The 27941-nt window shown below is 42.3% G+C and overlaps 1 protein-coding gene across 4 annotated transcripts in view; it reads left to right on the forward strand.

Moving 5' to 3' along the window:
• Positions 1-25033, forward strand: part of RIBC2 (RIB43A domain with coiled-coils 2) — a 30273-nt gene extending 5240 nt beyond the window's left edge. For 3 of the 4 annotated variants that reach the window (XM_044995367.1, XM_044995384.1, XM_044995392.1), the window contains 5 exons: positions 704-822; positions 17766-17993; positions 20801-20967; positions 23372-23491; positions 23946-25033. In XM_044995367.1, the coding sequence (XP_044851302.1) occupies positions 704-822; positions 17766-17993; positions 20801-20967; positions 23372-23453 (596 nt within the window). In that variant the 3' untranslated portion in view covers positions 23454-23491; positions 23946-25033. The remainder of the gene's footprint in view (positions 1-703; positions 823-17765; positions 17994-20800; positions 20968-23371; positions 23492-23945) is intronic. The other variant, XM_044995376.1, reaches the window with a different exon arrangement.
• Positions 25034-27941: the final 2908 nt, after the last annotated feature.

A 27941-nucleotide genomic window follows, 5' to 3' on the forward strand; every position in this document is an offset into this window, starting at 1 on the left:
TGCTTTTTTTTACAAGTTCTGTGAATAATTCACAAAACTGAAGAATAGCCCATTATGCTGGTCTGTGATATAGGAACATTTCAGTGTATTCAATACTCATTTCATAAAAGTGCTGTTGGAATTTTAACTTCATATAGACATCCTCTACAGACTGACAAAAATGAACTTGTTTTAATGTTTCAGTTAAAGTACCTGTATTGAGAATTTATGATAATCCCATGAATTTCTAATCTTCTTTTCCCCTATACACCTGAAATGGAGAGACTGAGTGGTTTTAAAAAAAAGTGTGTGTATTGAATGTTTGATTGAATGAAGTGAAGTACTTGTTATACTTTTATACTAATGTTACAGTAGATAAAATGAAGCTCTGATTTATTTTTTAGTTTCTGTCCTGAAAAAAGTGTTTTCTGGGGATAGTTACAGTATTTTATAAAAACAGTGTCCAAACAAGTTTTGAACAAACAAGTATTAAATAAAGTTTGCTTCATCTTTTACATTTCTAACCTGGATTGCTTGATATATTAATCTACTGACTCATTAAACATTCTATGATGACAAACCTTAGCCATGGAATTTGGAAAGGGATACATGAGGTAGCTTTCTGTTTAATATTATGTGAATAGTTCATCAACTAACAACTGTTTTAAAATGACAATTACATATGCATGGATGATCAACTACATTCTGTTTTAATCTAATTTAGAGGATCTCCATGACAAGAACAGGATAGACCTAGATCAAAAGGCTATGGAACTACAAAGAAAAGAAGTAGAAACCAGACAAGCTGTTTGTGCAGCTACCAAGGATTTTAATAGAACCCAGGTAAATTAATATTGGTTACAAAGAGGAAGGAATTGAGCAATTTTTTTTTTGAAAAGTCCTATAACAAAGTACAATGAGTAATGATGTTGCCGCAAAGATTTGTCAGCAAATGAGTTCCAATATTGTTTTAGTAATCAGAAAATATGTTTTATGCACTTCTCTAAAGATAGCCTCTGCCAGCTTCCGAGAGCCAGCAGGGGAAAATGTCTGCCTAGATCTGGAGCTTTTGCTCAGTCTCACTAAAATCTGTCAACATCCACTGTACTAACACCACAGTGTTTTGTCTCTGAGTGGCTCATCCTGCTCTTTAACATCATAGTAGCAGATGGATCTGGTTTTGAACTCACCAGAAATTGTGAAGAATCAAAGTGTCTCTGATAGCCCTGTGCAGGGCAGCACGGCACCATTCAAGAAGGAGCAAGTCTACAGTAGGCCTGGAGCAAGTCTGCAATATGATAAAGCAGATAGCTGAAGAACAGATCCTGCTTACGAAAATATCAGAGCGGGGTTCTCAAACTGAAGGTTGGGACCCCTCAGGGGGTAAGGAGGTTATTACATTGGGGGGTCATGAGCTGTCAGCCTCCACCCCAAAACCCGCTTTTCCTCCAGCATTTATAATGGTGTTAAATATATTTAAAAGTGTTATTAATTTCTAAGGGGGATCGCACTCAGACGTGTGCTCTGTGAAAGGGGTCACCAGTACAAAAGTTTGAGAACCACTGTATCAGAGAATATCGCTGAAATTAAAATCATAACTGCAGCACACTAGGTCAGTTTGCAGGGGATAATCTCCAGGATCAGGGAGGCAGAAATTAGAATGTCTACCTTAGACAATATGAACTCTATTATGATCAGTGCAGACCAACCATGTCTGATCCTGTCATAAACAGATAGTTAAGGGTTAATGTCTCTTTTACCTGTAAAGGGTTAAGAAGCTCAGTAAACCTGGCTGACACCTGACCAGAGGACCAATAGGGGGACAAGATACTTTCAAATCTTGGTGGAGGGAGTTCTTTGTTTTGTTCTCTTTGTTTTGGGGGTTGTTCGTTCTCGGGACTGGGAGGGACCAGACATCAATCCAGGCTCTCCAAATCTTTCTGAATCAGTCTTATGTTTCAAACTTGTAAGTAGCACAGGCAAGGCGTGTTAGTCTTATGTTTGTTTTCTCAACCTGTAAATGTTCCTTTTTGCTGAGAGGATTTTACCTCTGTTTGCAGTAACTTTGAACCTGAGGCTTGAGGGGGTTTTCTCTGGGCTATATAAATTTAAGTACCCTGTAAAGTACCGGTATTTTCCATCCTGATTTTTACAGAGATGATTTTTACCTTTCTTTTTCTTTAATTAAAAACTTTCTTTTTTAAGAACCTGATTGATTTTTCTTTGTTGTAAGATCCAGGGAACTGGGTCTGGACTCACCAGGAGTTGGTAGGGGAAAGGAGGGGGAAATGGTTAATTTCTCCTTGTGTTAAGATCCAAGGGGTTTGGATCTGTGTTCCCCAGAGAAGGTTTTGGGGGGACAGAAAGTGTGCCAGACACTGTTTTCTGGCTGGTGGCAGTGTTACCAGACCTAAGCTAGGAATTAAGCTTAGAAGGGTCCATGCAGGTCCCCACATCTGTACCCTAAAGTTCAGAGTGCGGGAGGAAACCTTGACAGATCCAAAAGCTGAAAGATAGAATTGATCTGTAAGGCCAGTCCAGAAGAAATAATTTGAGGGTGGTTGGATACCCTGAGGATATGAGAAAAGACCTGTAGAACTTTTGTGTAAGACACTACGTGAGATTCTTTCCTTATACCCAGACACAGAACTGAATATAGAAAGGGCCCACTGCTCCTAGCCCCCAAACCCTTGACTAATTCCAAACCAAGCATTTATATTAAATTTTCTAAAAACACAATGTGAAAGAATCCATTCTTTAAAAAAAAAAAAAAAAAACCTGAAAAAGGAAACCTGAGCTAGAAAGGGCATAGAATAGTGATATTTCCCAACTTCGGCTAGGAGGTAATTGAAAAAAGAGCTCTATTAAATACGTCAAGGAAGCAGGCCAAGGAGAAAGGACTGACCTATTTTATAGCCTTTCAAGCTCTTTCTAAGATCAAGGTGAATAGCCAGGCCCTTAGTTTCTCTAACTGGGAGAAGCAGAGAACTACATTCTATGGTTTTTCTATAGAACCAAAATTACATTGCCATGGGATTTGCTATTCAACACTTGTGATGCTGGGTGGTTGTTGTCCTCCATCATACCCATATTTAAAGCTAGGCAGAACCATCAGACATTCATAGACTCAAATCAGCACAACACATCTCACTGAGCAAGAATCCGGACCAACCTGGCTCCAGTGGAGACAGTAACTGTATCATATTCACTCTTTGAAACACCAGGTTGATTGCTTTGGTTAACAAACTATAAGAATTGCAGCTGCTTATCGATCAGTCCAGATCTCCTGACTCTATTTGTAATAATGGTTATGGGCTTTTTTCCCCATTGGTTTTGTGCTTCCAGAAGGCAGAGGAATGGGGTGTGGGAAGGGTTGCCTTTCTTAATGATTTTAAGAACAGCATATTGGTAATGTATTCAGTTTAAATTGCAGATGTTGATATTGGGTAACGTGCACAGGGATGAGGGCATTATTTCACTTCCTATGTGTTTTTAAAGAGCTGGCCATTGGAGAGCCAGACACTGGGATTTTGGACCTACCTGTATATAGGAGGTGGTAAAGTAGTTTGTTTCTCATCCCTCATTTTTCCAGTGGATCCACAAGCAGATATATGTCTGGTAGGACTCTAGCCTCTGATGCATAGTTATGTGCATTTAGCCCAGAAAGCTTATTTAAAATGTATTCAGCAATGTACATTCTTTCCCCCCCTTATCTCCTGCCTTTTGTAAGGGGAAGCACCAAGGGGGAGGATAGGGCATATTCATATATTTTTGCATTTGATGTGGAACAGAGAGGATGTGTTCATTCAGGCTACCCCTCTAACTTCCTGAGCTTTTATCCCACTCTGACTTGAGAGCATTGGTCTTTCACGCCTTTGCCTTATTTTACAACCCCCCTAACCTACCTCCTCTTAACTCTTTCTTACCTACTTAACCTCTAGCCACTCTAGCTTCTCTTCTCCATCTAAATGCCTTTGTGACCAGTGTCCCGGGGGACGGGGGGCACACTGAGGTTATTCAGTTAGGGTAAACTGTAAAGAATAGGGGCAGACAATCCCCAAAGCTGGTGGATATTTCAATATTCTATCAAGCCAGCAAAAAACAGCTTCTACAATACCTTACTGGTTGCACAGAAGCCAAACAGTCCCCTTATAGCAACCCAGCCTTGGGCTTCCACCCAGACACCTAAATCAAATATGATGAGGATTACAGAAAATCTTATTCATCATATAAAAGTTCTACCAATCCCAAAGGCTCGGACACATTACCTCCCAAGTTAATGAATATTTCAGATCTTACCCAAATAGATGCTTACAGCCGATTCTTATTAACGGAACTAAAATTTATTAAAAAGAGTATATTGATTAAAAGATCAGTATACATACAGACATAAGTACAGTTCTGAGATTAGTTTCATAGTTGAGATGGTGAGCTTTGGAGTTGCAAAGAGTTCTTAGAATTAGTCCATAGATTCAGTCCAATGTTCATTTCCAGGGTGATCCAGGTGGGACTGGAGATCTCAGTTTTATGCATAAAGTATCAAGCAGATCTGAGAGAAAAAGGATCATGACCCCAGGGGTTTTTATACAATTCCAGGTCTTCTCTTGACACCTTGGAGTTCTTAGGCAAACAATAGGCAATCATCAAGACTCTGAAGGAGACCTATTTCTGAAGCATCACCAGTAATTAGCTACAAGGATTAACATAAAGCAATTGCTGGTTTTCCACCATTTGAAGGTGATTTACTATATACTTCAAAGAGAAATCGAGATAGTGAAATCACTATATTTGCAGTTCATTTAAATGTTGAGATTTCCTTTTGATCTCTGAATTAACAGAATACAGCATAGCCAGGAAATGTTCAATTACATTAACCTTTAACAATATATATTACTCCTGGAGGAATTTTTGCATCACAGCGCATGCACAGAATTCATGGCTTCCCTGCAAAAAAATGACTTCTGAAGGGGAAGCAAAGGGAAGCCACAAGAGCGGTCACACACCCCTCCCTAGCAGTGCAGGCAGGTTGGTTTGGGTGCAGCCAGTAAAGACATAAATCACCACTGGGGCAAGAGGGCTGGGCAGTCGTGCATGTGAGAGAGAGACACTGTCCCTCTCGCTCACTATTGCGGCACACTCAGCGTGGAGAGGCAGGGCTTTGGGGTATTTCTGGGGAGGTAGGCATGGGACAGGTTCTGTCCACTTAGGCAAAGCAGAATGTAGCAGCCTGCCTGCTTAGTGAATTGTTCCCATTGTTCTTAGTGAACCCCCCAGGAGTATAAAACAGGTGTAAAAAATTTTAAGTCTCCTTTGCATTGCCAAAGTGGTGTAAAGGAGCCTTATTGTAAAGGACTGTGTGGCCTTATAAATGGCAATACAAATTAGAGCACATCCAGGTATCCGGAGTATAAAAATAGGGTCAAAGGGGATGAAAATATGCTTGTATGATGATGATTTATAAACTGTTGAATTGTCTGGGGAAAATCTCAGGGTACAAAGTTAACAAGCACAAGACACAGGCTCTCAGTACCTCTTGAGGGGTGCATAATGTTGCCCTTTTAGATAATACTTTTCTCTGGCAGCAGCCAGAAATCAGGTTCTTGGGAGTCTTTCCTAGGAACATGAAATAAATAGTCAAAATTAATTTCAGTCTAATCACACATATAGCTTTGGATTTATATAGATGGCAAGCCTTCCTCTATCATTTTGGGGTAGAGTTAAAAATATTAAAGATGAATGTCCTCTCAAGACTTCTATTCGATCTAAGCTCCTTGCCACTTTATATTCCCTCTTCTGTTCCCCCCCCAGAATTAATAACATTTTTAAGACTCTATTGTGGGGTATAGGGAACAAAAGCCAAATTATCCTTTGAAAAATGCAACTGCCTGTCAATCAGGAGACTTTGGTCTTCCCAACCTTAGGTGTTACTGTGTATCCTTAATCTTGAGCCAAGTGACACAATGGCTGACCTGCGCCCTCCCCGAGCTTTCTATACAACACCCAGGCTTCTCCTGCCTGGCTGTATACAGAGGAGGAAACCCACCACTACAATGATTCCTAAACTTGGACTTCTGCTGTGTCCTTAGGGAGAAGATGGTCACAATTTTGACCATTAGGAAAGCCTGGTATCTGGTTGCTTCTAAGTTTAAATGTCATCCATCATCACATTTAGATTCAGGTAACTCCAAAATTTTAATTGCCTATAAATCCGTCCTATAGCCTGATTGGATTAAAAAAGGGATGAGCATAAACCACTTATCTGAAAGCAATTACTTCTTGCTTTTTCGTCGCCTTACGGGGAAATTTCAACTGGACCCAAAGAAGGAACGTCAATACCTTTAATTTAACTATGCCCTGCAACACCAGTTTGAGCCAGATGCCTCTGCAGCATCAGACCTCCCTGGCTTCTGGAGCTTTCTGAAAAAGTTATATCTCCTGCCTATCAGGCAAATTGGCAATCAGCAGTGACTGGGAACATGCTGTGAATTTCCATTACCAACATTCCGTGGAATCAGATTTGTTCCACCATATAGCATTTCTGACTAGAATTGAGGTTAAGATTGATCTAGCAGAAAATCCTTTGGAGAATGCACTGGACTCCATCCAGACTTTTCAGGTCTGGAGCAGCCACATCTGACAAATGCTGGTGCTGCAATGCTGCAGGCACTAACTTGTACCACATGCTGTAGGACTGCCTTTTCATCTATTTTTTTTTCTGGACAGAGAAATATTTGAGCCAATTTCTTTTTCCTCATCAAGGTGAATTTCAGGCTGTCCAGGCCATGCTAGGTCTAACCAATCTGTCTTGGAAACGGAAATCCTCTGAATTTTTGGTTGGGTAGAGCTCTGCTCGTAGTCAGACATCTAATTCTACAACAGGGGACGTTCCAAATACACCCAGCTTCCAAGAACTGTACTCTGATTTGGTGAGCCTGGTAGCAATGGAACAAATAACAATTTGCACTCAAAACAACCAAAATATGGTTATATGGTCATCATTTTTGGAAGAATCAGAATAATAAATTAAATTCCCTCTGGGGTAATCTTTTTTCATGGTGCCCTTCCAAAACCCTAGACCTCTCCCATTTTCTCAACTCATCTCTTCCTTGTTTATCCTATTATTCCTTTCTTAGCCTCTTATGTAGCTGTCTGGCTTTCCTTTGGTCCTCTTTTCACTGTCAACACACTTCTTTCTCTTTATTTCTCTGCTGCCAACTTTTTTCCCCCTAAAAGGGAATAATTATGATCATTAGTTTCAACATATCCTTAGAGCCCTGACCAGTGTTATTCTATCTACTACCCAAGATCCACAAACCCAGAAATCCTGGACACCCCATCATCTCGGGCATTGGTACTCTCACTGAAGGACTGTCTGGATATGTGGACTGTCTACTCAGACCCTATGCCACCAGCACTCCCAGCTATCTCCGTGACACCACTGATTTCCTGAGGAAACTACAATGCATTGGTGACCTTCCAGAAAACACCATCCTAGCCACCATGGATGTAGAGGCTCTCTACACAAACATCCCACACACAGATGGAATACAAGCTGTCAAGAACAGTATCCCTGATGATGCCACAGCACAACTGGTTGCTGAGCTCTGTGCCTTTATCCTCACACACAACTATTTCAAATTTGATGACAATATATATCTCCAGATCAGTGGCACCGCTATGGGCACCCGCATGGCCCCACAATATGCCAATATTTTTATGGCCGACCTGGAACAACGCTTCCTCAGCTCCTGTCCACTCACGCCCCTTCTCTACCTACGCTACATTGATGACATCATCATCTGGACCCATGGGAAGGAGACTCTGGAAAAATTCCACCATGATTTCAACAGCTTCCACCCCACCATCAACCTCAGCCTGAACCAATCTACACAGGAGGTCCACTTCCTAGACACCACGGTGCAAATAAGTGATGGTCACATTACCACCACCCTATACCGAAAACCTACCAACCGCTATGCCTACCTTCATGCCTCCAGCTTCCATCCCGGGCACACCACACGATCCATTGTCTACAGCAGGGGTGTCCAAACTACGGCCCGCGGGCCAACTGCGGCCCGCGGGTCAGTTTTTATTGGCCCGCAGCAAATTCTGAAAATATAATTGAATATGGCCCGCACATGGCGCTTGAGCTCAACTCTGTTGCACTTCTCAGTTTCAACACTAGATGGAGCCAGTCACAGAAAAGGTGCTTCTCTACTAAACAAAATTAAGCAAAGAAAAATAGTTACCACGAGTCAAAAGAAATGGCAGCACCGAAGAAACGCAAGATAGCAAGTGAGTGTAGAACAGGGGTGGGCAAACTATGGCCTGCAGGCCACATCCGACCCGCGGGACCGTCCTGCTGAGCCCCCGAGCTTCTAGCCCGAGACGCTCGCCCCCGGCCCCTCCCACACTGTTCCCCCTCGCCCACAGCCTCAGCTCGCTCGCTCGCTCCACTGCCGGAGCCGGCACAAGGCTCTGCTGTGAGCTCCTTGGGCAGTGCAGCTGCAGAGCCCGGCCTGACCCAGTGCTCTGAGCTGCGCGGTGGCGGTGGTGGCATGTCCCGGCTCCAGCCGGGTGGCGCGGCTGTAACACTGCCAGCCACTGGTGCTCCAGGCAGCACGGTAAGGAGGCAGGGAGCAGGGTGGGTTGGATAGAGGGCAGGAGAGTCCGGGGTGGTGGTCAGGGGGCGGGGGTGTGGATAGGGGTTGGGGGGAACAGGGGGTTGAATGGGGGCAGGGGTCCCGGGGGATAGTCAGGAAGGAGGGGGGTTGGATGGGGTGGCAGGGGGCAGTGAGGGGCAGGGGTTCTGGGGGCAGTCGGGGACAGGGAGAAGGGGTGGGTGGATGGGGCAGGGGTCCCGGGGGGTAGTCAGGAAGGAGGGGGGTTGGGTGGGGTGGCAGGGGGCAGTGAGGGGCAGGGGTTCTGGGGGCAGTCGGGGACAGGGAGAAGGGGTGTGGATGGGGCAGGGGTCCCGGGAGGGCCGTCAGGAATGAGAGGAGGGGTTGGATGGGGCAGCAGGGGCCCAGGGGCAGTCAGGGGACAGGGAGCAGGTGTGTGTGGATGGGGCAGGGGTCCCAGAGGGACCATCAGGGAATGGGGCAGTTGGATGGGGCAGGAGTCCTGGCCGGGGGGGGGGTGGTAGATAGGAGGTGGGGGCTGGGCCATGACCCCCTCCCCTAACCGGCCCTCCATACAATTTACGAAACCCGATGCGGCCCTCAGGCCAAAAAGTTTGCCCGCCCCTGGTCTACAGCCAAGCACTGAGGTACAACTGCATCTGCTCTAACTCCTCAGACAGAGACCAACACCTACAAAATCTCCACCAAGCATTCTCAAAACTACAGTACCCGCATGAGGAAATAAGGAAAGAGATCAACAGAGCCAGACATGTACCCAGAAGCCTCCTACTGCAAGACAAACCCAAGAAAGAAACCAACAGGACTCCACTGGCCATCACATACAGTCCCCAGCTAAAATCCTTCCAACGCATCATCAGGGATCTACAACCCATCCTGGACAATGATCCCACACTTTCACAGGCCTTGGGTGGCAGGCCAGTCCTCGCCCACAGACAACCTGCCAACCTGAAGCATATTCTCACCAGTAACTGCACACCGCACCATAGTAACTCTAGCTCAGAACCAATCCATGCAACAAACCTCGATGCCAACTCTGCCCACATATTTACACCAGCGACACCATCACAGGACCTAACCAGATCAGCCACACCATCACCGGTTCATTCACCTGCACGTCCACCAATGTAATATACGCCATCATATGCCAGCAATGCCCCTCTGCTATGTACATCGGCCAAACTGGACAGTCTCTAAGGAAAAGGATCAATGGACACAAATCAGATATTAGGAATGGCAATATACAAAAACCTGTAGGAGAACACTTCAACCTCCCTGGCCACACAATAGCAGATCTTAAGGTGGCCATCCTGCAGCAAAAAAACTTCAGGACCAGACTTCAAAGAGAAACTGCTGAGCTACAGTTCATCTGCAAATTTGACACCATCAGCTCAGGATTAAACAAAGACTGTGAATGGCTTGCCAACTACAGAACCAGTTTTTCCTCCCTTGGTTTTCACACCTCAACTGCTAGAACAGGGCCTCATCCTCCCTGATTGAACTAACCTCGTTATCTCTAGCTTGCTTCTTGCTTGCATTTATATACCTGCCCCTGGAAATTTCCACTACTTGCATCCGACGAAGTGGGTATTCACCCACGAAAGCTCATGCTCCAAAACCTCTGTTAGTCTATAAGGTGCCACAGGATTCTTTGTTGCTTTTACAGATCCAGACTAACACGGATACCCCTCTGATACCTGATCATTAGTTTATGATCTTACTTTAAAAAAGAGCCCCAAACTGGGGCTGAATTAAAAAAAATGACCGTTATTAAATAATTGTACAGGCAAATCTCTTTACCCAATTAATAATGGTCTTTGTTTCATTATTCTTTGCCCTTATTAAGAAGTTTGGTCTCACCTACATTGCTGTAAAATCTGATAATGGCTCTCTACTCCAGGTTAGGTAGCTAATAAAGATAAGAGAAACTTTTCTTAAAATAAACAATAGCCTGTACAGATATAGATATCTCCTCTGTCAAGATTCTCACTCCTAGATCTTATCTTGTTATCATGAGGCACTTGGAACTTCCCAAACTCTTGAAGAGTTTTGGTTCCTCAGGCAGTAGTAGTGGGGTAGAGCACTGCTGAACTTAACCATTATCTTTGGTACTTTCCAGTCGGTTCCTTCTTGATTTCAGTCAAGAAGAAACTCCACGCGAGAGCTGCATCTCTCCAGTTTCAGCTCCTACCATTCTCAGTGACATGCTCATAGTGTATCAGATATCCTTTCTGCATCCAGGTCTTTCAGGCAGGTCCAAATGTCTTTTACCTTAGTTTTGTGAGATCATTTGCCTGAGGCTCTTTGGTCAGTGCTCAGCTGCAGCACTTTGGCTCTTATGCTCCTTTGTGGTACTTCACCACAAAGGCCTTGGCACTTTGTTGCCTCTGTCTGCAACACTTTCATGTCTGCTCAGTGCCAGTTTGCGGGTGCTTGATGCTTGCCTTGCACTTTGGTGCCAATGTTTGTTGGCACTTGGTGCCTGTTTTAGTGTTCCAGAACCTCTCTTTGTGGCACTTCAGTACTTGTGTTTTGCATGTTTCTGGAACATATCTTGGCACTTTTGCTGTTAGTTTTTATACATTCTTCAATGCCTGCTTCAGTGCCTCTGTGCGGTGCTCCAGCAATTCACTTTGGTACCCTGATATACCATCTTTACAACTCAACCTCACTGCTTTTCTTTCTTGTTTTGCGCTGTTCTCTTTGCAGAACATCAATCTCTTGTGGATTTAAGGAAGAAGGAAACCACTCAGTGGCTTCTAACCATGTCCTCCCAGCAAGGCTAGGTCTGTGATGGACAACCAATCCATTGCATTGTCTGCTTTGGAGTTAACTGGGAAGTTAAGGACCATATGTCACCCTGGGATCTAAGAAAGAGTGGAGAATGCTTCTATCGGCTTGTCAAGATACAGAGTTACACCAGTTTATCTAATGGTGTTATTTTAAACTGATTTAGTTAAAACTGCTATGTGGACATGCTAATTTTGGTTAAGCCAGATTTATTTTGGTTTAATGTATTTAGTACAAACACATTTTAGCTAAACCAAAATAAATCACTCATAGACCAAAATAAAACGTCCACATAGGGGTTTGCATTGGTTTAACTAAACTGGTGCAAGCTGGTATGTAGACAAGGCCTAAGTCCTGTTCAAAGCACTCCAAGGAGACTCCGGGTATGTCTACACTACAAAATTAGGTCAAATTTATAGAAGTCAGTTTTTTAGAAATCGTTTTTATACAGTCGATTATGTGTGTCTCCACAGAAAATGCTCTAAGTGCATTAAGCTGGCGGACTGCCTCCACAGTACCAAGGCAAGCGTCGACTTCCGGAGCATTGCACTGTGGGTAGCTATCCCACAGTTCCTGCAGTCTCTGCCGCCCATTGGGATTCTGGATTGAGATCCCAATGCCTGATGGGGCAAAAAAAGTGTCGCGGGTGGTTCTGGGTACATGTCGTCATCCTCCCCCTCCCCCCCCACTCCCTCCGTGAAAGCAATGGCAGACAATCATTTTGCGCATTTTTTCCTGGGTTACCTGAGCAGATGCCATACCACGGCAAACATGGAGCCCACTCAGCTCATCGTCACTGTACGTCTCCTGGGTTCTGGCAAACATTGGACTGCATTGCTACACAGCAGCAGCTCATTGCCTTTTGGCTGCAGACGGTGCATTACGATTGGTAGCCGTCATTGTCATATTCCTGGGTGCTCTTTTAACCGACCTCGGTGAGATTGGTCAGGGGCACCTGGGCAGATGTGGGAGTGACTCAGCCAGGTCATTCCCATCTTCTGCCGAGCACCCAGGAGCTGACGATGGCTAGCAGTCATACTGCACTGTCTGCTGCCAGCCTAAGATGTAAAAGATAGATGGAGTGGATCAAAACAAGAAATGTACCGGCAATGTGCACATCATGATGATGAGATCTGCATGAGCTCTGCATGGCCACCTGTGCTGATCAGCTCGTCACGCTGTCCAAACAGGAAATTAAATTCAAAAGTTTGCGAGCATTTTCCTGTCTACCTGGCCAGTGCATCTGAGTTGAGAGCGCTGTCCATAGCGGTCACAATGGGAGCACTCTGGGATAGCTCCCGGAGGCCATTACCGTCAAATTGCATCCACACTACCCCAAACTCAACCCGGCAAGGCCGATTTCAGCACTAATCCCCTCGTTGGAGGTGGAGTAAAGAAATCGATTTAAAGAGCCCTTTAAGTCGAAAAAAAGGGCTTCATCGTGTGGACGGGTCCAGGCTTAAATCAAGGTAACTCTGCTAAATTCGACCTAAAATCATAGTGTAGACCAGGCCTCCTGTAACATTTGCCTAAGGCTGGCCCAGAGGGTTTAAAATGAGCCTTGATGCTTGAAGTCAGGATTACTGAGCTTTGACTTATTGGATGACGCATATCCTCTGCAGAAGCCAAGCCAGGTGGTGTTGAGAGGGAACCAGTAGCTCTCAAGATAGCTGTTATCAAAGCCACTGACTCCAAGCAAGGCTTGTGATTTTCCCCACCTGCATTTGTGACAGAGATGAAAACAGTAATTCTAGATTCTGGTATATCCTCAGCAATCTATCCAAGTCACTCTAGGTCCTTTGCAAGACTGTCACAAGGCCTTCAGTAACATCTCTGATGCATTCCTTTTAGCCCTTTGTTGGGAGCAGTTAAAGTTCTCAACAAATTCATAATGGTTTTTACACCAAGGCAGCACCCTCAGCTCAATAATGTCTGGTACTAAGCACTTCTTATTTTGTTTGAATAACAACTTGTGTTTCTTGACGATTTTGGGGTGATTTCGTGATTGCCTTCATTTCTGTCCAATTCACCTTGAGCTTCTCAAGCCAAGGTCTGCCAAATAATTGGTGGATACTTTCTTCCAATCACATACAAGGGTAAAACGACTGATTGTCCATCTAGCTGAACTTTCACCTGAAGGACCCCTTTTGGGACTAACTTTTTGCCGATATAAGTCTTCAGAACCTTGGAGATTTCTTCCAGAGGAACTTGTGACAATGTCCGGTGAAAGATAGAGGCAGAAATCAGTGAGATGGTGGCTCCAGTATCAAACTCCATTCTTGTAGGAACTTCTTCAATCGAGAGTGTGATCCAGATGTCATGTCTGACTCCAGCTTGCAATAACACATGTTGTGCTGGTTCTTGATCAGTGCCATTAGCGCTCGTACCTTTTTCCATATTATGAATTCCCAGCTTCCTTCCTTTTTTAGGTTCATCCTTCAGAGGTATCTTCTTGGATGTACAGTTACCCTTTGTTGCTGAACTGTGTGGTAGGTCACAGTAATGTGTCCTTTCTTCTGGCATTTTCTGCAAATAACCTGGCGTGCCCAGCAATCCTTTTCAGCATGAGTAGTTCATGCACCATGGGCATGTGGAAAATCCTTACGTTTCCATGATCCTCTGTCTTGCCAATGTAGGAGGTAATTTTCCAGTTCACACTAAATTCCAAAGAATTCGTCCTTAAGGTCTCCATTGCAACTGCTACTTCAACAGCCTTCTTGAATGTAAGCACTAACACAGTCGGTACTTCTCCTGGACCTGGTCATTGCATAATCGAAAGGTCACGCAGGGCATCACTTAATGTTTGTCCAAACTGACAGTACTCTGACAGTTTCCTTAGAGCAACAGTAAACTGTGCTACAAACTCTCCACTTCTCTGATTTCGCTGATGAAATCGATATTGTTCTGCTATCATCGATGGGGTAGGAGAAAAATATTTGTGCATTGCTGCTGTAATTGCAATGTACGTGGAAGTTCTGGGAACAGTTGGAGACAATAGGTTATGCAGCAGTCCATATGCCTTTGGACCCATTATTGTCAGCAAGGTTGAAACTCTCTGTCTGTCAGGAATGGTGCTGCAGGTTACAAATTACTCAAAACATCGAGGTACACCACCCATGAGTCACGGATGGTGTCAAATTCATCAACATTGCCCACAAAAGGTGCCATTTCACTGCTCTCATTTTGAATTTTATGCCTCCTGGAAGTCTCTTCCACAGGGAAGTTCTCTCTTTTTAACTGTGCACTATCCTCACTGGATCACCCTCTGTTGGCTGTGTGCTTATACTGCAAAATGCAGAATTCTTCCTTTGGCTGCACTGGGCTCCCTCTGCTGGCTATAGACTCTCAGTGCAGGCTCAGCAATTTCTCTCTCTGCCTGCTTGCACCTGATCAACAAAGATAGCTGCTTCCCCATCACTGCTCTAAACAGTTCCAGCAGTAATTGCAGTACTCTTATCTTGGGTTGTATCTTTATTTGCCTAATTCCTCCTCTCTAGCTGGCTGACTCACACTGTCCCAGAAGCAAAAACAGCAAGCTGTCACCCTGTGCCTCTAGGTGAATGTTGTCCCCTTTTTCAAACTCTTATTCTTTGCTTACTTTTTTCTTGTTGTTGTTCTATTCAGGCAATAGAAGCACTGGACACTTGTTGGGATAGAAGGTCCTTGCTGCCAATGTTGTATTTTTGGACCCAGCAAAGGAGTTAGATACAGACATAGAGGGAACTGATGAACACACAACTGTCAAGCTGTGCTCCCTTTACTGTTCTAGCTGCAAAATGGAAACTAACAATAACATGCTTTTGCAGTGGGGAGGGGAGAGTGCTCAAATATTTAAAGGGACAGGACATCACAAGTGATGAGTAGACTCCATCCAAAGTATCCCTTCTATAAATTATTTATTTTAAGTGCTCACTAAAGTGAGGCTATTATTTATTTAGTTAAAAAGAACAGATGCCCATCAGGTACACAAATCATATTTTAGATAATTGTTCATAAAGGTCATTGGGTTGAAAAGTTTTGTTTTTCTGTTTTCTTGGAAATGTATAATCCTTTATTCCTGAAATAAAAAGCTACTGACTTCTGGGAAAACTCTTCAAGGGAGTAGATTTTGGGCAAAATCCTGGTCACAATGAAGCCTGTGGCAAAACTTCCATTGCCATTGACTTCAGCAGGACTAGGAGTTGGCCCTTAATCCCTGCACATAGAGATGGCAGAGCTAGTGGCTGGTGTGTCTAAAGTTCAGCTCTGCTGCCATTTTGAATTTGATTTGCTTGATTTATTTTAATCTCTCTAAAAGTGGAAATTCCTTTCTTGAGCTAAAATAGAGTATAGTCTCTTATCCGGATGTGGTGAAATTGCTGCACCATGATGTCCCCTCCTGGCTGGCTGTGGCACTACAACAACTTTTGCTTCAATTTCCCTCACCTTTCAGAGCCAGTGTCCTTTATCAAAATCTCTCTCTCTCTCTCTCTCATCTATCTATCTATCTATAAAAAACCAACTCAGCAGGCAATCACCTTGGTGAAGGAGTGCCTCTGCTGCTGCTTCTCCATGGTTCAGTCAGTCTCCTGATCCAAGGCACACTCCTCCCCTTACTCAGGGTTTCCCACAGGCTCCAGTTCATCAGGGTCTCCATCTTACTCAGGCTTCCAGTTCATCCCTGGAGAAGAGTATCTGCTCTTTCTCCATCTCAACCTTCTTTGCAGGCTGCTTCCCAGAGCGAGGGCACTTCTTATCTTTTCTCTTCTGGTTCTCCCCCAGCAGGGCTCACCCAGCTCTTTATAGATCCAAAACTCTTCTCTACTCCAGTTGGGCTTTATTTCCAATTAGTCCTGGCTCACCGTCCAGGTGCACATAGGCTGGTTAATTGGTCTACGAGGCCTATATTAATCCTTTTACAACCCTGTGTGGGATAAACACCCCATCACAAAGGAGTTTACATTTTTAGATTAAAAATATGTTTTTACAGGACCTAAGTTAAAACTATAATTTGTTAAATAGTTTTATAATTCTAATTCTAAAATAAGAGTGAGTCAGATACTTTTTTATTACTTCATTTTTCAAATATTCTGTGAGATATTTCTTATTGTATACTTTGCACAGTACTCGTAAACTATTTGTTGTTAATATTATGGGGAAGAAAAATTAAGTAAGTAAAAGCTATATATTTTATGAAAACAGAATGAGCACATTCTCCTGTTATTTCACTTTTGGTGCTTTCCTTTTCAAATATTTCTTCTGCATTGAGCTATACAGGCTTTAATGTCAGTGATCATTTGAGGTTGTTTGCTGTTTGAGGTAATAACAATGCTATATATACTTCAAGGCCTATCGCTAAACTGTTTCTGTTCAGTCTCAGACTTTATTAGCCCAGGATGTGGTAATTATTGAATTAACAGGAAGCTCTCTCAAGTTACTATATTGCCCTTTCTTCTTTTTGCCTTTGTCCTCTGAGAGAACTGTCTAGAACAAAGAAGTCCAACTCAGCTTCGAACGCTGTCCACTGTGTCACTCCATTTAACTTTAGTCTTCCTGCTATCTCCTTCCCATAAAAAAAAATCTTATCCTACTTTCTTCCCCAATTAAGAGCAGCTCCTTTAAAATTAAGTCATATTTAATGTCTGAAGTTATGTGGACTGATACGGTAGCGAGGAAACAAATTTTGAGAGTAGTATGTTTGTAGTCAACATGTGGCTAAGGAGTTTTGAGGAGCAATAGTGATAGGAGTGTGACAGTAGCCAGAGTTGAGTGATTTGCATAGGACATATATAATTTGAATATATTTGTAGTATTAGCATGTGTTCATGTACTTGAAGACTGTATTGTAATGCATTCACACCAGGGAGCATAGCAAACTTAATGTTGGCATTTCCTGATTTTTTTGAGTGCTTAATCATGAAACCCATATAATTTTTGTTTGGAATATGTATTTAGGATGTTTGAACTAGTAACTGAGAATTGTGAATTTTAGTCTGTTTTCTTCCATGTGATGTCTGACATCTGACTAACAAGTCCATGTTAGTATGCTTGACTGTTTGTTCTATCTGTGAATAAATGTAGAATTAATTTTGACATAATTCTGGCATTTGTTTTACAACATATAGCTAGTTCTCCAAACTGCTTTTGGTCCAAGCTATGAAAGCAATAAGGGGACATCCCTTCAGATTTTCAGCATTCTTAATCCACATGAACATAGTGCACTTATATGATGTTATTGACAATCACATGCAGTTTGGAAAGAAAATTCAATGATAGGACGATTGATTCACTAACTTTCTCACAGTATTAAATCAAGATTTTCTTTTCAAACAAAATAGTCTCAGCTTTCTCCTCCCATATCCACTTTTTTTTTTTAAGGCTGCAGAATTTGCAGAAAGAAAAATGCTAGAAAAGCGTCAGGAAGAAGAAGATAATGTGGCTGAAATTTCTAACCTCCTTCGAGGAGATTTGCTTTCTGAAAACCCAGAACAAGCAGCCAGTTCGTTTGGGCGACATCGTGTGATTACTGATCGATGGAAAGGAATGAACCAGGATCAGCTGATGGCAATACGTTACACTCAACAGCAACAAGTTCTGGAGAAACTGGTATTCAAACCCATTTGCTTATCTGTATTATTAGCTGGAGTAGTATTATAGGCAGGGCTGGTAGCACCGCCAATTATTAAGGTGGCTTGACACTTCCCATTATAAGATCCTGTTTTCATTAGCTTATAGCTTTATAACAGCCAGACTTCAACGGATTGGGCTGAATTTTTCCATGCAACACGTCTTCTTAAGGATGAATTTGTCTGGAACAGTTCAGCCAAAATGGTTCAGACATTTTCAAGAACAAGGCTAGAGAAAAATATGTTTTGCCATGTTAAATTCTGGCAACATTTTCTTTGAGAAGCTCTAGTGCCCCCCATGCTGTGTAGCGGGGACTTGAAATTTGGCAGGGGTATTCTTTGTGTCAGGGATGTTCCTTTTGCTGTTTCTGTGGAAAAATCCACCCCCATTTGGCCAAGTTATAAGCCTTTGAAAAATCTTTAACAGCTAAAATCTGTGAAGATTCCATTCTTACCGAACATGCTTTGTCCCCTCGCAACTCCTAGTGCTGATCAGACTGCATATGCACCAGCGCCACATTGTGACTGAGCAGGTTTCAGCCAAGGGCTCTGGGGGCTGGCTTCTCCTTGGATTTGCTGTTCCCAGATGTTCTGAGCTAGGGTAGGGCCATGCACTAGATTGAATTCAAGGAGTCTGACTCTCCTGTGCTTTCAATAACTGTCCTGCTGGAATCAAGGAAGCATGGAGTAGTAAGCTGTCTAATTAGAATGCAAAAGGACAAGAGCCAGACTGGAGGGGACAGAAATTAGTACATTGGAACAAGGAACCTGGTGAGATTGGGACTGGAGAGTGGGAGAGAGTAAACCTGTGACTGGGGGCTGGAAAAGGGACTGGGACCTGAGGGTGGAAGACTGGGACAATCTGGGCAAGACAATTGAGGCTGGGACTGAGAGCCAGGGGGAGACTCAGGAAGGACACTACAAGTGGGGGCAGGAGAGGAGGCTGGAATTGGGAATTGGTGAAGGAAATGGTGGAGAGGACTGATAGCCAGGTGAGGGGACAGAAACACTGGATCTGATAAGAAGCTGGAGGGATATAGAGAAACTAGGAATTTTGGACAAGGAGGCTGGGACTGTAAACTGATGGGGGAATATGGGCAGAGTAGGGAGGAAAGCCAGAATGCCAGCGGAAAGCCCATGAGAAAATGAATAATTCTCTTTTCAGAGAAGGGTTTAAATAGTGTGCAGTAAATGGGGGCATGTGGCCGTACAGTGAACAAAAGAGGAGAAAATATTGAAATTGCTGCTCACTAAGTGATCACTATCCATTTTGTGCACTGAATGAAAAAGGGGTCCTTCAGAAAAAAATAATCTTTAATTACATAATCACATACTATCCTAATTCATATACATAAGGGAGCAAGTTAAGGTTCAAAAGCAATCTTAGTTCTGGCATATCATAACTTTTGAGTGCTTGACATTGCAACCTGAATAATGTTCTTTTAATATAGTGTTCTGCATGTAATTTTTTAGAGACTGATCTGTCAATAGATAAATTATTTTAAATTCCAGGAGCTGTGTTTCATACCAGCGTGTTAATGTTCATCATAAAGGAGCTAGTTAATATGACAAGGAGTTGTCCATCTTTAATTTTACTTAATTTTTTAAGTTTCACCGGTCCTGAACAACTGTGTTATGTCTTTTCACAGAGACACCAAAAGCAGTTTAATTTTGATTGACAGATGTACACAGTGTAGAGCCGCCTCTTCTGAATCTGTCTAAAACAGTGGTCCCCAACGTGGTGCCTGTGGGCGCCATGACTGTGGGGCATTTATGTGCGCTTGCCTAGTGCCCAGCAGGGGAGAGAGGCCGTGGCCCCACCTGACGGGGACAGAGAACTCAGGCTGCAGGCGCAGTGTTCTCTGTTCCCAGCAGGCGCGGGGCCCGCCTAGTGCCTAGCAGGGGAGACAAGCTGCGGCCCCACACCTGCTGGGGACAGAGAACTCCGGGGCTGCAGGCTATGGGCGCTGGTGTTCTCTGTCCTTGCAGCTTCTCTCCGGCTTCTCTCTTCTCTCTGGATTAATATATTATGTAATATTAAATATAATGATTTTTCATATTATTTAATGTACAAATACAAAATAAGCCTTGAAAAATTGTTGGCGCAATCCACACTCTTCTGAAAACATGAATGTGCTACTGGCCACAAAAAGGTTGGGGACCACTGGTCTAAAAGGTGGTATCAAAGCTGTGATGCACAAGGGAATATGATTGGAGGTAGTGATCGACAAATTTGTAAATATAGGATGTATTGGAGGAGAAGGAAGTTTCTGAGTCAAAAATTATGCCAAGACAACAGATAATGGGCTTGATTTACTCTGAAATCCTCCTGGAGGAGGAAGTGCACAGTACTACAACTACACTGCAACCCCCTTTCTACAAAGAGACACTGAGCTTCCAGCACGACCTCAAATGTAGATAGCACTGGCCATGAAGAGAACATGGCCAGTCTGACCAGATTTTGCACCAGTTTAGTGAACCTTCTCAGATACCATCCTTTAGTGGGTCTCCTACAGAGAGCTTTGACTGCATTATAGTATAACCCGCTAGGGAAAGGCATAATGAAACCACTGCCTGCCTTCCCCTGGGGTTGAATTTCCTCCAGGACACATCAGCTACTGCTGGTGGAGGAGGGTGCAATGTCATCCTTCTGCCATAGCAGGTGTGAATCAAGCCTGTTAAAGACAAATGGGTTCATCACGTGAGTGAATTTGCTAATAAGACTATTTAAATATTCTTTTATCTGTGACTGTGAAGAGAAAGCAAACATTTATTTTATTCCTCCAGAGGCTGCAGGAGGAAGAAAGGCAAAGAAATGCAGAGTGGGAGAGGCAACGTATACAGGCTGCCAGAGCACAACTTCTTTTTGAGCGGCATCAACAGCGACTAAATCGAGAACTTCGCAGAACTCTGGATAATACTAATGCACAACTCTCCCAGGAGCAGAAATCAAAGTAAGTGCACAGAGGGGTTAATCTTTTTCAGATAAACTCTTTCCCATTGACACAACAGCTTGGCATTATAAAATTGCTTAGCAAACCTGCTGTACTTGTCATAAGGTGTTTTGACATGGATTGCATTTTTTAAAATTGCAAGTTTAGAGCGAGTATCTGAATTTTGTAGTATGGGGGAAAAAAGAAAACTGTTCTCAAGAGAATATCCTGTTACTGTTCCTAAGTTATACATTTGGAATAATGGCACAAATACTGACAATTTCTGCTGAGGTCATTGTGTAAGTGTCACGTTATGTTTATTGTACATAGATGGCAGAATAAATATAGAAAAGTGGGGAAAAGATTCAGATTCCAAGGCCAGAAGGGACCATTATGATCATCTGGTCTGACCTGTATAACACAAGCCATAGAATTTCCCCAAAATAATTCCTAGAGCAGGTGTAGGCAACCTATGGCATGCGTGCCGAAGGTGGCACGCGAGCTGATTTTCACTGGCACTCATGCTGCCTTGGTCCTGGCCACCGGTCTGGGGGGCTCTGCATTTTAATTTAATTTTGAATGAAGCTTCTTAAAATTTTAAAAAACCTTATTTACTTTACATACAACAACAGTTTAGTTATATATTATAGACTTATAGAAAGAGACCTTCTAAAAATGTTAAAATGTATTACTGGCACGCGAAACCTTAAATTAGAATGACTAAATGAAGACTCGGCACACCACTTCTTGAAAGGTTGCCAATCCCTGTCTTAGAGCATATGTTTTAGAAAAGCATACAATCTTGATTTTAAAATTGTCAGTGATGGAGAATCCTCCATAAACCTTGGTAAATTGTTCCAATGGTTATTTGCTCTCACCATTAAAAATTTACACCTTATTTCCAGTCTGAATTTGTGTAGCTTCAATTACAGCCATTGGATCATAGGTGCCAACCCCATGGATGCTCCAGTGAGCTAATCCGGGGCACTCCCAAACAATTGATCAGCGGCTGCAGCCAAACAGCTGTTTGGCAGCTCAGGAAGAGGCTTGCGGAAGGGTGGAGAGCAGTGAGCTGTGGGGGTCTCGGGGAGGGGGTAGAGCAGGGGCAGGAAAAGACGAAGTGAAGGTGGGGCATTGGAAGAAGAGGCTAAGTGGAGGTGGGCCCTCAGGGTGGAACACTCCCAGGGAAAACTAGAAGTCAGCACCTATGCACTGGATCATGTTAAACCAGGGGTCCCCAACGTAGTGCCCACAGGCACCGTGGCGCGCGCCGGGTAGTCTATGTGCACCCGTGCAGTGGCCGGCAGACAAGCATCCACCGACATCCAGAGGCGCCACTGCCAAAATACCATGATTTTCTGCAATATTTTGGCAGAGATGCCTCTGAATGACGCTGCTTGTCGGCGGCATTTCGGCAGATGCTTGTCCGCCACCATGGTCCCCCGTGGCTCGTCGTCTGGCGCCCGCAAGACGAAAAAGGTTGGGGACCACTGTGTTAAACCTTTCTCTGCTAGATTGGAGAGCCCATTATTAGACATTTCTTCCCCATGTAAATACTTTGACACAGTAATCAAGTCACTCCTTAACCTTCTCTTTTGTAATAGTCAGAAAAGGGTAATAAATACAATGCAAGTATTCTTAATACTATATATGTCTACATGATTCAGCTCACTCTCTTGGAATCAAAAAGGATGGGACTCCATTGAGTTCAGTAGAGCTATGCCAACAACAGCTCAGGCTAAGGCCCAATGGCAGAGTTCAGCCATAAAGAACCATCAAGTATTGTCATAAACTAGCTTAACAGTGGACAGATATGTATGCTTGTCTGGGGCGGCTCCAGGCCCCAGCACACCAAGCGCGTGCTTGGGGCGGCAAGCCGTGGGGGGTGCTCTGTCGGCGCAGCGAGGGCGGCAGGCAGGCTTCCCTCCACAGGCAAACCACCGAAGGCAGCCTGCTTGAGGCGGCAAAAACCCTAGAACCACCCCTGATGCTTGCTATGAGGATAAAGAAAAACTAAAAAGAGCATGTTTTAAAAAAAAATCACTGCAAGCCAGTGTCAAAATCCCAGTATTTAACTATTTGATTTTTCAGTGCATGCCTAGATTTTGTGCAAGAAATTCCTGTATCTGACAATTTCCTGGTCTTAAAACAATATGAAAGAATTCTGAGGCTACATTAATACTGTTTTCTCAACACTGGCATAGTGACATTTTGGGAACATGATTTTGGGGGGGGGAAAGAATTTTTATGTCAACTTCAGAAAATTGAGCTTTATTTATTTTGATTTAGTATACAACTAAAATATATAGTAATGTATATAGTGTAATACATTTGTACAGGATTGGGTATTTCACTTTTTTTTTATTTTAAAAATGTTCAGAAATTTAAAACATTTACTAATTGAGTCTATTCGATTTATTTCTAGAAAAATTTATCTTCAGGAGGAAGTGTATTCAAATTTTCCAACAGGCCAATATTTCACACAGTTTAATACAACTAGCCGGTGACGTATGAGGCACATCCACTCTCTGAAATATAAATTTATGTAAGGTTTATAGAAATATTAAAGTTTGATTAACTTTCACTGCTTTTCTATGTTTTTCCCCAAATTTCCAGTTAAGATATTTGTGCATTAAAACAAATCCATATTTTCCTTATGGCACATACTTGTAAGTCATAAGCCTGATGATTGGTATTCCTTGTAATTAATGATAAATATAGAGATTGCTGCTAATTTATGTTTTTGGTTTGGGGGGATATTTTATAATTAACATTTCTCAGGAGGAAAAGGAAAATAACCGCAAATAACACTGAAATGATTATTTGAGTGCTAATTTAGAGAAGTTATTGGACCAAATCAATTCCTGTTATGATTCCATCCCAATGAAGAATTAGGCCCATTGTGGGATATATATTTTTTTATTTGTATTTCAGATTCTTTCACTACTCATTTTTACTGCATTGAAGTTCATATTTTGACTGAAACCTTCCTTTTACAGGTTACAGAAATTTTGAGATTACAGCATGATTGTCAGATAACTTAAAGTATAACAAAACCTGATCTTCATATATGCTTTTCAGAGACCACACTCTATTTTAAAATGCAGGAAGAAGTATGGGAAGAGTAATTGCTATTGTTGAGAGCAAAGCAAATGAAATATTTCTGAATATTTATCCATAATTTTTATATATATATAAATAAATAGAATTGAATTAATTTTATTAGTACTCCCAATTAAAGTTATGTGCAGTCACTATATCTATTGTTAGTTTTTCAACAATAAAACACTGGGTTGGGTTTTTTAAGTGTTTTCAGTGCTTTTTGAAAGGTGAAAGATTTGATAGAAATGGAAATTGAAATAACCTGATCAGCTGCTGAACAGATGTTACAAAGGGAGTAGCACTGCAACCTTGTTCTCCATGCCCCTCCAAAAATGCACTGGGCCTAGATAACTACCCTGGAGGGGCACCCTTATCTAGAATAGAAGGGAAATATGCTAGCTGGAACTATTTTCAAACCTAATAGGTTCTACACTGGCTTCTTTGGCTAGCATAAACCAGTTAACCATGTTATAAACTATTTTAGAACACAATTTTGTGGAAAATATTTTATTTAAAAATACTTCTGACTAATATGATTTTCCCCCCAACACAGGGCCAGGATATTGGGACCATTGGTTTCTATAAATGCAGATCTGCAGCTCCTCTTCCGGCCTAATCTTCCATACTGGGCATATGCAGGGCTAGCACAGAAAACTTTACTCCCAAAGTGCAGGGGGAGTGCAGGGACTCCTGTGCAGCTGCTCAGCAAGCAGATCCTTCAGACAGTCCCTATGTGGTGATAAAGTGGTGCAGTTCTCCTCACTAACATGATTTTCACACCTATATTTCACATGCGTCAATGAGAGTATGTCATATAGCACTTTTAATTTATGCTTTTCAGGGCTGTCAAGCGAGTAAAACAAATTAGTCATGATTAATCACGTGATTAATTATGTGATTAATTGCTCTATTAAACAATAATAGAATACCATTTATTTAAATATTTTGGGATGTTTTCTACATTTTCACATGTATTGATTTCAATTACAACACAATACAAAGTGTACAGTACTCACTTTATATTTATTTTTGATGACAAATATTTGCACTGTAAAAAACAAAAAAAGTATTTTTCAATTCAACTAATACAAGTACTGTAGTGCAATCTCTTTGTCATGAAAGTTGAATTTACAAATGTAGAATTATGTACAAAAAATAACTGCATTCAAAAATAAAACTTTGGAGCCTACAAGTCCACTCAGTCCTACTTCTTGTTCAGCCAATCACTAAGACAAACAAGTTTGTTTACATTTGCAGGAGATAATGCTACCCTCTTCTTGTTTACAATGTCACCTGAAAGTGAGAACAGACGTTTGCATGGCAATTTTGTAGCCGGCATTGTAAGATATTTACGTGCCAGATAAGCTAAACATTTGTATGCCCCTTCATGCTTCAGCCACCAGTCTAGAGGAGATGCTTCCATGCTGATGACAGTCGTTAAAAAATAATGTATTAATTAAATTTGTGAATAAACTCCTTGGAGGAGAACTGTATGTCTTCTGCTCTGTTTTATCTGCATTCTGCCATATATTTCATATTATAGCAGTCTCGGATGATGACCCAGCACATATTTTCTTTTTAAGAACACTTTTACTGCAGATTTGACAAAACAAAGAAGGTACCCATGTGAGATTTCTAAAGATAGCTATAGCACTAGACCCAAGGTTTAAGAATCTGAAGGCCTTCCAAAATCTGAGACAGACAAGGTATGGAGCATGCTTTCAGTAATCTTAAAAGAGCAACACTCCGATGCACAAAGTACAGAACCCGAACGACCAAAAAAGAAAATCAACTTTCTGCTGGTGGCATCTGACTCAGATGATGAAAATGAACATGCGTCAGTCCGCACTGCTTTGGATCATTATTGAGCTGAACCCATTATCAGTAATTCAGCTCAGATTGCTGTGGAACTGAGGGCTTTGATTATTTCTCAAACTTAATGCTCTTCGTTATGGTTATTTACCAATTTCCCTCCCTCCCTCCCACCCCAAATCCCAGCTTATTGAAAAAAGCCACTATTTGGGTTTTACCCATTTTTTTTTCATCCAAATTTGGGCTTTTTCAAGACCTAGGAATTTTTCTCACAGGAAGTGGACTGGGCCGCACTGAAGGGCTGGTGTGGTCAGCAGAAGACTTTGTCTGGCAGGGGGTGGGGTGGTCAATACTCACAAGGTGCAGCCTTCTGCTGCCGTCTTGACTCCAGTCCTTCTTGACTCCAGTCCTTCAGCACAGTTCCATTTGCTTCCTCTGTATGTGGGGGAGTGAGAGGGGAAGGGACCCAGATCCGAGGAGCCAACACTGCTCAGCCATTGAGATGACAGACCAATAGGGAGCAGAGCTCTCTATTATTTTCCACCTTGCAAACATTTTTAATGTTCATAACAAACACTACAAATCACCTTCAAAAAGTTGTACTTTATTATAATTTCACTCACATTAGTGTCTTTAATGTCCCTTCAGCCAAGATTCTTGTAGCCAAAGAGGAGATTAGATCCATAGATGAATATAGATAGGTGAGTAAAGATGGTAAAGAAAAGCATAAATGTGCCCAATAGAATATACACCTCTACCCTGCTATAACGCGACCTGATATAACACAGGTTCGCATATAGCGCGGTAGCAGCGTGGCTCTGGTGGTGCTTTAAAGGGTCCGGGGCTCCGGCTGCTGCGGGGAGCCCCAGGCCCATTAAATCCCGCTGGAGCTCTTTAAATCACCACTGGAGCCCTGCCGCCCCTACCCCGATATAATGGGGTTTCAGCTGTAACATGGTAGGGATTTTTGGCTCCCCACGACCGCGTTATAGCGGGGTAGAGGTGTACATGCAAATTAAGACAATACTGTCTCATGATAGTGTTAGTGCTTATTATGGAGGTAATGTGAAAATGCGAGAAATACCTTCACTCTAACACGAAAAGAAAAAAACAATGCAGTTGTTAATTAGTCAATACAAAAATTCTCACTAAATTCAGTGGGTTTTGAATCAGACCTTAGACTTTTATTCTCTACATACAGTTTTTGTACTGACTAGTTGTTTCTGTTTTTTGGTTTTTTTTACCAAAATAGTTAAATCGGTACAACCTTTACTATGAATGTAGTAATACCAGTATAAAGATGCCTGATACCAGCATAGTTTATTTCCTTTAATGTACAAGATTTAAGCTGTATTGGTATCCACATTAGGCGGTTGTACTGTTTTAACTATGCCAGTTTCAAGCCAATATAGTTAAAGTGGTACAAAAATTGTATGTAGATAACCCTTTTCTATTACCAGCTTGTCCTCTATAATACCTTTTGCAAGTTGGTCAGGTATAAATTACGTTCCCTTTCATGTGAATATGAGTTGGCTAACAACATATATGGAAATATATACAAAGGTGAGATCTGTTGCTCTATCTGTCTAAGTACTTATGTGCCTCATCTCTGTATTTCCATTCCATGGACCTCTGAGCATCTAATGATGTCTTGAAAATCACATATATTTGAGCTCCTTCCCTGCTTGTCCACTCTCAGAACAGTAGGGGTCATATTTTCTTGTTTTCATAACAAGCATTTTAGCCTGAGATGCTTTTTAGAAGATGTTTGGCACTTCAGTGATTAGTATTAGGCATGGAAATCCAAAAAGATCATGAAATTAAACATATTTCTGCAATTGCCATTTCACTAGTTAGGTGAAAGGGTCAAAATGTGAAGTGAGAAGAGATACCTGTAATTATATCATTTTATCCTTGAAAGTTACAAAATTTAAAGGAGTTGTTTAGTGTTTCAGTTTCATCAGAACTAATTGTAACTTCAAGAAAATAAAAACCTGCTGTTTGTTTGTTCCTTTAAAGGGACATGTAACTGAGTCATTAAGTGCTGAATGTGTAATGCTAAATTTTAAACATATAGAACC

The sequence above is a fragment of the Mauremys mutica genome, chromosome 1 (genome assembly GCF_020497125.1).
Source record: "Mauremys mutica isolate MM-2020 ecotype Southern chromosome 1, ASM2049712v1, whole genome shotgun sequence".
Classification (NCBI taxonomy): domain Eukaryota; kingdom Metazoa; phylum Chordata; order Testudines; family Geoemydidae; genus Mauremys; species Mauremys mutica.